This window comes from Rhinatrema bivittatum, chromosome 7, assembly GCF_901001135.1.
Source record: "Rhinatrema bivittatum chromosome 7, aRhiBiv1.1, whole genome shotgun sequence".
Classification (NCBI taxonomy): domain Eukaryota; kingdom Metazoa; phylum Chordata; class Amphibia; order Gymnophiona; family Rhinatrematidae; genus Rhinatrema; species Rhinatrema bivittatum.
The window spans coordinates 133,194,959-133,207,927 of record NC_042621.1 but is presented as its reverse complement, the minus strand read 5'-3'; the positions used below and the strand labels follow the sequence as shown (position 1 = coordinate 133,207,927).

General features: G+C 44.1%; 1 protein-coding gene across 13 annotated transcripts in view; it reads right to left on the bottom strand.

Moving 5' to 3' along the window:
• The window catches only part of SORBS1 (sorbin and SH3 domain containing 1), a 376,150-nt gene that overhangs the window by 88,282 nt on the left and 274,899 nt on the right, over positions 1–12,969 (bottom strand). For all 13 annotated transcript variants that reach the window (XR_003857785.1, XR_003857786.1, XR_003857788.1 and 10 more), the window contains 2 exons: positions 11,842–11,891; positions 1,869–2,044 (listed from right to left, as the gene is read on the bottom strand). Coding sequence is in view for 3 of the 13 variants with exons in the window: in XM_029609160.1 (XP_029465020.1) it covers positions 1,869–2,044; positions 11,842–11,891 (226 nt within the window). In the remaining 10 variants the exon portion in view is untranslated. The remainder of the gene's footprint in view (positions 1–1,868; positions 2,045–11,841; positions 11,892–12,969) is intronic.

The window sequence follows — 12,969 nt, the reverse complement described above, 5'->3', positions numbered from 1 at the left end:
TGGAGTCTAGGAGACCTTAAGTGTTTGTTTTTTCCTCTGAGAAAGGGTGTATTCAGACGTTTGAGTTCATCTACAGACAAAATATGTCTTGAAATATCAAAATAAATGTATTTTTACCAATTCAAATATCAGACAGTCTTGTCTTGAAAAGATTAAAGAAGTGTTATTCAATCATAACAGCATAGTCAGCCCCCCCGACACGGGCCATATTTCATCGATCCAATCACTATTCTCTGTCCCTCCTGATGTAGCCACTGTGAAACACGGCCCGTGTTGGGAGACTGACGGTGCTGTTATTATGATGGAATAACACTTCTTTAATCTTTTCAAGACCAGAGTGCCGGATATTTGAATGGTAAAAACAAATTAATTTTGATATTTCAAGACATATTTTGTCTGTAGATGAACTCAAACATCTGAACACACCCTCCCTCAATGGATTTATTCTTTGGTGAGCTCCTGTCCTCCACCTGTGTCTTGATTTTTTTTCCTACCATGGGAAGAGAGACCCATGACAGACTGGAGAACCCCATGCCTATTAGGAGCCTTATTTCCAAAGCCTGGGAGGAGAGGTTATGCCATGCCAGTCCCTCTGAGGGCCACCCACCCAGAGAAAGAAGAATTGCTTTTGGGGACTTATTATGGATGCAACAATGAGAAGTACGGGTGCCAGATAATAACCATTAAAGGCTTGATACAGTAAATTTAAATCTGTGGAGCACTGCACTTGAGTGTCCAGCGTGGCTATTAGCACAGAGACTGAGTACACATGGGCAGGTGATTTGCCTCCCACCCACTCATGTGTCTTGGGCTCTGAAAGTTTAGCCTCCCCTCTATTCGGAGAATCCACTCTTGGGGCAATAGAAACTGTGTGACTGCGTGCGAGGACTTAGTCCTGGGGATGAGTGTAACCCTAGCCTTCTTGGACATTAATAGAAGAGGGGCTACATGCAAGAAACAAGTTTCTCATGGTGATTTCCCAATAATCTTAGTTCATCTAGCTCTTGTATCATTGGGAAGCTCCTTAAAGTTTCCTTGAACCCAGAGGGTTGATTTAACCTTCCTAGGTTGCCACTTTTATAAATTTTGCTAGATGGAAGTTATGGGGTAGATTTTTAAAAACTGCGCGATTGCGTACTTTTGTTTGCGCAGCAGGCGCAAACAAAAGTACGCTGGATTTTATAAGATATGCGCATAGCCGCGCGTATCCTCTAAAATCCTGCATTGGCGCGCGCAAGGCTGCCGATTTTGGGCAGCCGGCGCGCGCCGAGCCATGCAGCCTGCCTCCGTTCCCTCCGAGGCCACTCCGAAATTGGAGCGGCCTCGGAGGGAACTCTCTTTCGCCCTCCCCTCCCTTCCTCTATCTAACCCACCCCCCCGGCCCTATCTAAAACCCCCCCTACCTTTATCCATGGATTTACACCTCCCGGAGGGAGACGTAAATCCACGCGCGCCAGCGGGCTGCTGGCTCGCCGAGACCCGACCCGGGGGCGGTTCCGGAGGGCGCGGCCACGTCCCCGGAACGCCCTGGGCCGAAACCACACCCTGCCCCCGTAACGCCGCGTCCTGCCCCCAAAACGCCGCATCATTCGGCCCCGCCCCCGACACGCCCCCTTCCGAAAACCCCGGGACCTACACGCTTCCCGGGGCTCTGCGCGCACCGGCGGCCTATGGAAAATAGGCACGCCGGTGCGCAAGGCCCTGCTCGCGTAAATCCAGGCGGATTTATGCGAGCAAGGCTTTTAAAATCTGCCCATTGTGAAGAAGCTGAAGCCATGCAGTCAATAGACTTAAGAAACATTTGCCTACCAAATTGCAAAGACAATCTCAGATTAGACAAATAGGGAATAAGCAATCCCTGAACCTACCTCTAGTGGAAGAGGAACTGGATGGTCTCTTGCTCAGATTGCTCAGCCCCTGCAAGGGGATGTCCCCACCTTCCAGCACATTTTTGTAAATCTGTCTTTCATTCTCCAAGTCCACGTGCCCTGGTGGTGCTGAGTTCAACTCCTTCTTTATTCCATCATAAGCAGGCGAACAGGAGCTGGGAAAAATTGCCAAACAGTTACTTTCACGGCACTGTTTAAAGTGTACTGGGAGTTTACAGCAGGGGGAAACAGAAAAAAGACTGAAGCCAACACTTCCTTAAAGCAGTCTTCAGTTACTTGTAGTCTGGAGATAATTTCAATTGCACAGCATGTGTAAAAACCGCTAGAAATATTTTCTTTATTTCTTTCAAAAGCATGGTAAAAAAAAAAAAAAAGCATACTAAGAGACCCATGTACTAACCTACAGATTTTTCCACAGAAATGGGTCGTGTTTGCATGCAATTTTGTTTTTCATGAAAACAGCCCATTAATGTGATATGCACATCAGCAAACACTTTCTTGCACTAAACTTTACATGAAATGCAGACTATCACAAAAAACTACACCTGAGGTGTAGTTAAATTGTAGTTAAATTTTTCATGAAAAAATTTAACAAAAGCTACATTTGGCAAAATTTATCTATGCAAACATATCAGATCAACTGCTTGCATAATCATGCACCTCTGGGTTATTTTGCAGATTTTGCTTTGCAGTTCTCAGCAGCTACATTCTGCACAAACAACAACATTTCTGTATATTTTTTGCAAATGTGTGTGCATTCTTTGCGCGAAAATGCATTTGTAAACTGCAATGCAGTTTAGTACATCGGCACCCTAATTTGTTGGATAATTCCTGAAAGTTCAATAAAAGCAAGCTAAAAATTGAGAATGCTTCAAAATTTGCATATACTGAGAGCAATATTCAGCACCACTTAGCTGGATAGGTGGCGACTTACCCAGTTACTTGCTGGTGGATGAACATCCACCTCCATTATGCAGTCAGCACTCAGCTGGATAAATACTTAACTGGATATATATTTATCTTGCTAATGACTGGTGAGAAATTGGAGTTTCGTGGAGGAGTTACTGATCTGGTTAACTTACTTGGATGAGTGCAGATAAAGTATGCAGATAAGTAAAGCCTGCTCAATAGCAAATCTAAAGTTAGCCGGATAAGACTCATCTGGATAACTAACGATTTCTTCGGGGATAATTCAACAGCACAGCCAGATAATTATTATCCTGCTAACTTGGGTGGTTTTCTTTGAATATCGAGCCCAATGTTTTATTAGATTTCCAAAACTAAAATATAACTTGAACTCCTTCTACAGCAAGTCAGACTGAAGAAAGACCAAAGGTCCATCCTGTTCCATTTGCAACCGTCTCTAGGCTGATCCATAAGAAAGGCAGAAGGAAACACTGTCTCAACAGGTTTTGCCTGCCAGTAGAAATATTGCCTACAATTGGAATCTTCTTGGCTCAGTGCCTCATACCCACTGATGCTTTTATCCCTCAGAAGTTCATCGATTCTCTTCAGAGATTGATTTAAGCATGCCTGAGATAGATATTGTGCTAAACTGGGCTCTACCTACCACCCTCTACTAGATCCTTAAACATGGAGGTAACAGCCATACTGATATTGCTAGCTATTCATATTATTACAGAGGTCCATATTCAGGGCCATTTAGCCAGATAAGTTCCGACGTATTCAGCTACGTGGGATATTTTAAATATTTGGCAATGGTCAGCGGCTGCCACTTAGCCAAATAAATACTTATCCGGCTAAGTATTTATCTGGCCAAGCGGTGGGAGGAGAGGTATTGACTTAGCTGGCCATGTTATCTGGTCAACCCATAGACCTGGCATAAAGTTAGCCAGGTAAACATATCCCGGCTCACTTTAGGATAGCCAGATATATTACATGGCATGGCCACTCTCCTGAAAATATAGACCGTCAGCCAGACAGGCTTATTTGGCTAACATGCCAAGCCACACAGCAGCTGAATATGGAGCTTGTGATTAGGCATGGGAAAGGTGGACGCTGAAGGGAGCTAACTGGGGATTTTGTATACTCATCTACCCCAGACGCTGAAGTACAAAGGAGAAAGACAAAAAAAAACCCTGTCCTGGATCAGGAGAAATCTTGTAGGTGGTCACATTATGTTGCTGATAGTTGGGATCTGTCATTAACAGTGTGGCTGGCCTTTTTCTTCTGTCATTTACTAATTCCCTCTGGAAGCACATTCCACAGCTCGCTCTCTCTCTCTCTCGGTATAGAGAGAGCTCTTTCCTCTAAAGGGGGATGAAACCTGCGTCCATCCAGAGGTGCCCCCTCCCCTTTTGTACTTGTGCTAGGGTTCTTTCTGTATTTAACGAGCTGACTAAAGATACTATTCACCCTTTAAAAAAATAAGACTCGAGGAATAACAGAAGAAAGGGTAGAAAAAGCAGAAATACAGACCAAAAAAAAATGTATTTAGTGTTTGTACTAGATTGATGTCATTAATAGAACGCGGCGCAATACTCAAACCAACACGAGAGAGAGAACCCCTGGTGGGCGCAAGCTTCACCGAGGAGAAGGGAAGGGGAGAACTGAACCGCAAGAAAGTTCGGTGTTCTTAAAGAGTGCACTAAAGTCCCTGCAAGACCCTAGCACCGAATCTTCAAGCACTCCTCCTAATAGTCAGGAACTCAGCCAGGCCAGCCACTGTGAGCCAGACGAGAAGGCAGGGTGAGCAGGACAGAGGCAGGGGTTTTTCCTGTAACTGAGCAAGCAAGGGGAATAAAGTACTGTGCTTGGAGCCATAATGCACCCTCAAAAAGGTTTAAGGTTTATTTTATTTATATACCGTCATCTCAGCAGTAGCCTTCACGACGGTTTACATTACAATAAAAACATAATAAGAAAGTTACAATCATTTATAAATAAAGTAAACTTACTAGCTTAGAGAAATAGCTTAAAAGATAAGATTACTAAAAGACAGAATAAAACTATACATATTAAACAAATATCATTTTAAAAACATATAAATATATAGTTCCAAGATAGACTTAAGGTCCCCAGAGATGGTATAAAACTAAACATCTGGCTATTTCTCCACATCGTTGTATGCCACGTTAAACAACCATGTCTTAAGGTCCGTTTGGAATTTACTTTTATCTTGCTGCATTCTTAGTTGGACTGGGAGTGAATTCCAAAGTTTTGAGCCTACGATAGATAGGGAGACAATAACCCTCAGTGCAGGCAGTGAGCCAGAGGACTGAAATAAAAAAGTCACGCGGTTGCTAAGTATAAAACGGTTCAAAACCAGACCCGTCCCAATTGCAAACCTGTAAGCTTAAGGGACACTGTTAGGGTTGGAAAATGGGAATAAGTGATCAGCAATCACAGGTGGCAGACATCACATCCTCTCTGACCACTGTCTATAACCTGGAGACAGTGGGCAGCACAGGCTCCCAGGCACAACATTTAGTAACAGCATTAAGAAAATGCAGACCAGTGCACAGTACTGCACAAAAGGAAAATTAACCCTATTTATGAGAATAACTTTAAAACAGCTGCACATCGCAGCATCTGTGACAGAGTGTAGATTTACTACAGTATTTTAAAACACGCACATATGATAGATGCCTGTTTTTATAAAATACATGTGTATCTACCCTGCAACATGTGTGTATTTAGGCCTGCACACAAATGCACGCAATACACTGAAACCTTATATCAATGGATTGAATGCTCATGCTTTACCCACCTATTTTAAAAATATATGCATATATATTTTACACATGAAAGTAATGTAGGACTTATCCACATAAGTTTCAATTTACACATGTAAGCTGGTGTACTTTATAACAGGTGTGCATCGATGAAATTAGCAGTTTTACCAATTAGTCTACCAGTTTGCCCAGTCCTTCTGCAGCTTGCAGAGGCCTGTCTGATTCTTCATCCTAAACTCCTCACCCAGACCTCCCACCTAGTCAGTAATGCACAATAGATACCTAAATATCACTTGTGCCAGATAATCAGCAGGTGTAAAAACATGAAAGTAAATTGGAAAATGTACACAAGCAAGTGCCTTTTAAAAGAGCAACTTATACACGTACCTGTTGGCCCCACCCGGGAACGCACTCACACTGCCCGTGTCACACACGTGCGTGTGAAAGCGAACATACGCACATATTTTGGGCTTTCATCAAATGCGGAATATGCAAATAGAGCTACTTATGTGCATGTATGCTAATGTTTATGCGCACAATGGGGTAGATTTTCAGACGAGCGCGAACAGCCTACTTTTGTTTGCGCTCCAGGCGCAAACAAAAGTACGCTGGATTTTAGTAGATACGCGCGGAGCCGCGCGTATCCACTAAAATCCTGGATCGGCGCGCGCAAGGCTATCGATTTTGTATAGCCTGCGCGCGCCGAGCCGCACTGCCTCCCCCCGTTCCCTCCAAGGCCGCTCCGAAATCGGAGCGGCCTCGGAGGGAACTTTCCTTTGCCCTCCCCTCACCTTACCCTCCCTTCCCCTACCTAACCCACCCACCCGGCCCTGTCTACACCCCCCCCTTACCTTTGTCGGGGGATTTACGCCTCCCGGAGGGAGACGTAAATCCCCGCGCGCCAGCGGGCCTGCTGCGCGCCGGGCCGCGACCTGGGGGCGGGCACGGAGGGCGCGGCCACGCCCCCGTACCCGCCCCCAAACCGCTGCCGACACGCCCCCGGAACGCCGCGACGACCGGGCCCGCCCCCCGACACGCCCCCGACACGCCCCCCTCCGAGAACCCCGGGACTTACGCGAGTCCCGGGGCTCTGCGCGCGCCCGGAGGCCTATGTAAAATAGGCTTCCCGGCGCGCAGGGCCCTGCTCGCGTAAATCCGCCCGGTTTTGGGCAGATTTACGCGAGCAGGGCTCTGAAAATCCGCCCCTATGTTTTGGAAATTCACCTTTGAGCATACATGACGCAGGGATCCATTTTATGTGTTAGCACCCAGGGAAAGGATCTCTGTCATTGTGGACAATACATTGAAATCCTTAGCTCAATGAGATGAGGCAGTTAAAAAAGCAAATAAAATGTTAGGGATTATTCTGAAAGGAGAGGAGAATGAAACAAAGAGCATCATCATACTTCTGAATAAATCTACGGTGCTACTGCAGTTCTAGTTGCCCCATTTAAAAAAAAAAAAAAAAAGACATTGCAACAGAAATGATAAAGGGAATGGGACTTTTCCCCTATGAAGAAAGGCGGAGCATGTTAGGGCTTTCCAGCTTGGAGAAGACACAACCGAGAAGGGATATGTTTGAGATTTATAAAATAATGAGTGTTGTGGAATGGGTAAATAGGGAAAAGTTATTTACTCTTTCAAATTGCACTAAGGCTGGTGGACTTGCCATGAAACTAGCGGTTAGCAGACTGAAAATAAACTGGAGAAAGTATTTTTTTCACTCAACGCATAAACAAGCTGCGGTATCTCTTGCCAGAGGATGTGGTCAAGGCCTCCAGCATAGCAGAGTTTAAAAGGGATTTGGATAAGTTGCAGGAGGAAAAGTCCATAAATAATTATTCACCAGGTAGACTCGGGAAAGTCATCAATTATCCCTGGAAGTGAGCAACAAGAAACGGATCTATTTTTTTGGGGATTTGCCAGGTATTTCCTACAGATCTGGATTTTAGCCACTGTTGGAGACAGGAATGCTGGGCTTGATGGACGTTTGGTCTGATTCAGCATGGCATTTATTATATTCTAAAACAATGACGACAAAAAAATGCTAAGCAGAAAAAAATGGCAAATGTTCCCCAATAAAGGAATTCGGCAGAGGTCATATCTTTATAAGGCTTACAAATGTTTTTCAAGCAGATACTTTTAGGCTTTTGTTAGGCTTACAAAACGTGGCATCCCTATTTGATTTTCATTTAATACATTTCATCTTTCGTACACCAGCACAGTTCGCCCTTTCATCTTTCAGAATCTAACAACACATGGATGGGTCACAAACCATTTGGTACACACAGTACTTTAATGCTATATGGCAGTTCTGTACACCAGTGTATCCCAGCCGGTGTACCACGGCACAGTGATGTACCTTCGGACCTGATCAGGTGTGCCAGGGAAAAGTCACCACTGCCAGCAGGGGCACCTTTCTGAGAACATGGGTAAATCATGCACGCTTCTTCCTCCTAGCCACAGCACGAGCCCTGGAGTGGGGTAATTAAAGGGCAGCACATGCAGGGTTATGGCTAGCTGGGACTCGCTTTGTGCCGCACACATCGTTCCCCCACAGTCTTGAGCCCTTCCGGCCTCTGTCTTACCCCCCGGGGCTGAGTGAGATGGTGAGAGCGTGCCTGATTACCAGATGTGACTCACCTTGCGGGCTGGGAGCAGCAGCTGCACATGGCAGCCAAGGCATTTAAGTGAGTCGGCTGCCTGCATCTCGCCGACTTCTTCCTTCTCCTGCACGTGTGTACAAGGAGCTGGTCCATCATGCCGGGTTCATGCGTGGTCTTCACCCCCTCTCTCCCCCCTTTGTTTTAAGGTTTGGAAGAGAGACCGGTGGAGCTTTCAGTGTTTCCTAGCTCTCCTTTTGGCTACGTGAGTACTCTCCATGCCCTCACTGCCTGCTCCGTGGAGGTTGGTGTGCCACACCACATTTTTTTGTTAAACATAGAAACATAGAAATGACGGCAGAAGAAGACCAAACGGCCCATCCAGTCTGCCCAGCAAGCTTCACACTTTTTTTTTCTCATACTTATCTGTTTCTCTTAGCTCTTTGGTTCTATTTCCCTTCCACCCCCACCATTAATGTAGAGAGCAGTGATGGAGCTGCATCCAAGTGAAATATCTAGCTTGATTAGTTAGGGGTAGTAACCGCCGCAATAAGCAAGCTACACCCATGCTTATTTGTTTTACCCAGACTATGTTATTCAGCCCTTATTGGTTTTTTTTCTTCTCCCCTGCCGTTGAAGCAGGGAGCTATGCTGGATATGCGTGAAGTATCAGTTTTTCTTCTCCCCTGCCGTTGAAGCAGAGAGCTATGCTGGTTATGCGTGAAGTATCAGTTTTTCTTCTCCCCTGCCGTTGAAGCAGAGAGCTATGCTGGATATGCGTGAAGTATTAGTTTTTCTTCTCCCCTGCCGTTGAAGCAGAGAGCTATGCTGGATATGCATTGAAAGTGAAGTATCAGGCTTATTTGGTTTGGGGTAGTAACCGCCGTAACAAGCCAGCTACTCCCCGCTTTATGAGTGCAAATCCTTTTTTCCACATTTCCTCTTGCTGTTGAAGCTTAGAGCGATGTTGGAGTCACAGTAACCATGTGTATGTTTATTTAATAAGGGTATTACCTCCAGGCAGTAGCCGTCATTCTGGCGAGCCACTCACTCTTCATTGACGGCCTCTTGACTTTATGGATCCACAGTGTTTATCCCACGCCCCTTTGAAGTCCTTCACAGTTCTGGTCTTCACTACTTCCTCCGGAAGGGCATTCCAGGCATCCACCACCCTCTCCGTGAAGAAATACTTCCTGACATTGGTTCTGAATCTTCCTCCCTGGAACTTCAAATCGTGACCCCTGGTTCTGCTGATTTTTTTCCTACGGAAAAGGTTTGTCGTCAAACCTTTTTTGTTAATAGGAAGTGTGCCGTGGGCATGGGAAGGTTGAGAAACCCTGCTGCATAATACAGTGAGATCAATACTGAAAGGGATCCAGCCAGCTAAGTAAGGACTTAGCCAAGTAGATCAAAGACTTTGAAATCCGACTGGGCTAACCAGCTGTATTCAGCCACCTAAGCACAAAGCTAAATTTAGCCAGCCTGAGTGGGGATAGGTGGAGGCGGAGGCAGAAAGTTAGGAAGATGGTGCTGATTTTCAGGATTTGCCACCTAACTTGTCTGATCAAATCTAGGCCACTGCAACGGCAAGCCTAAATTAGACTGGGCATGGGGCTCCCCAGCCCTCTCTGGCAGCCCTGATCACCCTCCCACTGATATCAAAACAAATCTTGGGCTACACCTGGATCTCCTTTCCTCCTCCCCCCTCCCATCTTGTCTTGATAGTTTAAAAAGTTGCTGCTGCTTTAATCTCCCCTCCCCCTCTCTCCCATCTGTCCCAATATTTTAAAAACTTATTGCTCTGGTCAACCTTGCATCTCCAACCCCAAGTCCTAAAGAACAAGGTCCCCTGACCCCGACTCTTCCCCTTCCCATGTTCCCAGATCCTCCCTGCCCCCCCCCTCCCAGGCATGAGCTATGCTTTCCTACTCCCTACTGTAGCCTGGATTTGTACTGCTGCTGGTGTCTTGATTAGCCTAGGGGATACCTTATTAATAATTTATTCACTGCACCTCAAAGTATGGACCACTCCATTCAGAACTAGGGGACCAACCCACGGGTAATCTAATAAAAATAATGCATATCAGCGAATCTGCCCTTAAATCGATTCAAAGGTAAACTGGACCAGTTTTTAAAAGAAAAAGATATCGGTAGGTTATGAGGATATAGATGCATATTCGAAAAAAGTGCTTTTACGTTATAGTTAATTTATTGATTGCTCTCTCTCCTGGTGGGACCCTAAGCAAATTACAAAACAATTTCAATGCAACATGCAATGTGCATAATCAAAAATCAATACATAAGTCACAGAAACTATCCAACTGCTCCCATGGGCCTAAAAGTAATTACAGAAACTGCTGTCAGAAGTCTTCCTATTTCTACAGCAACTAAAGAACCTAACTATGAATCTGTCATTAAATATATAGATCCTCAACCAATACTGCTATTGCTTGCTGATCTAACACTATTGTAACCTACTTCACATTTATTGTAATTCTCTTAGAGGCTATGCATGGTAAAAAGTGGAATATCAAATGCCAATAATATAAGTAATAATAAAATCATCTCTTCTAGTTAACGGCTTTATCCACGGTTAGGAAAAAATTGTTTCTACTCCTCCAGAAGTGGCTACAGCTGCACAACGCCCTTTCCTCTTCCCCTTCACTACTCTGTAGAGAGAGCTTTTAGACAATCAGAAGAAAGCTGGAGTCCATGAACCTTTCTGGTCTTCCTTCAGCTTAACCATTTATACTGATGTAATCAGGGGGGGTCACTCAGGATTCACTCACCCTTTCTTTGCAAGCTGTACTACGGTATTATAAGCTGAATATAAGCAATCTTAAATAAATAAATAAGCAAACAAACAGGCAGGTAAGTTGGTCTCTCTGCAGTTACACATAAACTTAGGGACATTAGATATTCTGCTACACACATGAATAGACAAACATAGGGGGGTAGATATTCAAAGGTCAGTCAGCCAAGTTACAAGGATATTCAGTGGCATGGCTATGCTGCTGAATGTCTGCATACAAAATGCTACTTAGCCGGATAAGTGTTATCTGGTTGATAAATGGAACAGCCCCCTCAGGAGAGATGGTAGAATTTAAGAAAGCATAGAATTTAAGAAAGCATGGGATAAACACCGAGGATCCTTGGTCATAAGGAAGTAAAGATAAAGCTGGAGGTAGGATAGCCCTTACAGTACAGCAGCAAGAAGGGTAAATGGGCAGACTAGATGGGTCACATGGTCTTTATCTTACATCACATTTAGGGTCCTTCTTTTTCATTTTTTATTTTATTTTTCCTGAGAATTTCAATGTTAGAAGAAAACAAAAATCAGTGGATAAAAGACTTTTCCACTGATTTTTCTCCTGTTTGTTATAACAAAGTAATTTTTCCACTGTTGGTTTTTTTTTTGTTATAGCATTGAAATTCCCAGGAAAATTAAAATAAAAACTGAATATGAAAGTCCTTAATTATATTCTACGCTTCCAGATAATTATATATATTCTCACATAAACATATGTATTAAGATATACAAACAAGTACACACGGACACAACATATTTTGTATACACCGAGGTATATACAGTACATGGAAATACAAACATTCTTCAAATATTGTAAAAGAAATGCAAATCTGGGTAAAACTTACTGATGTTGGAGATCTGTGGAGCTGTCCAGCGGTGGACCAACTGGGACACCCTACAAGAGTCCAAACAAGATGTTACTAGCCAAGATGCACATACAGAGAGGAATCAGCAGATAAGCAGCTTCCCAGAGATGCTCACAGTGGTTTAAGAGAAATGCAGTACACATTTTGACAGTGTTATATAAAGAAGGGATGAGCTTTTGGGTATTTGAAGGAAGCGAGAGCTCTCAGCACAATGCAGGAAGCTGCGGGAAGCCTTCAGCTTTTTCTGTGGATAAAACCAAAAGTAAGCAGGGTTAAAAGGCATGCAGGAGGAATTATTTATCTCCGTGTTTCCTCTCTTTTCAGAGGATTATGCCCCATGTTACCTACTACACCCTAAGCTAATATACAGCAAGGGAGCCATGCAGCTCTGGTTACACAGCAGTTACAATCCGAAAAGTTCATGGAAAAGCTGCTTCACCTAGATTCTTCTCCACTTCTGTGACACTATGGTATTTGTATTTTATTTTCACAGAAAGAGAAAATAAATGGAACCACCTAGCATCAATCCATAATTCGCTGCCACTTTCAGAACAATCAAATACCCTTAGCTGCAAGGGTGAAGTGTTATTAAAATTGACACTCATTTTTCTTAAATCTACTTTATCTTCGCTGAATTTTCAAACATAGAGCTGCCAAACTGCAGCTATCCTCAGACAGAGCCTGGATGTCAGAGGGCAGCATCAGAGGAGGTACAATGGGGCCGATGCAATATGGTGCGCTGAGCCGAGTGCCCTCTTAAAGAGCAGTTAGAAGCGGGTAAAATAGGCGCTAATCAATCCCCTAATGCAATAAGGGGATGAGCGCCTATTTAACGCGCGTCTAACTAGAAGTGAATGAGATAGGCTCATTCACATGCATTTGCATGTGATGAGCGCTATTACTCATTCGCTCCCAATGCAAAAAGATAAATGTGTGTCTCAGATGCATATTTATCACTCAGAGATTAACGCCTGCTTGGGGCAGGCGATAATAGCTGAGCGCATTGAAAAGAAGAACAGAAAAGCAGAAAAAACTGCTTTTCTTACTTCTTTTTTAAAGTTTAAAAAAAAATAAAAAAATAACTCGGCAGACCACCGAGTTATGAAG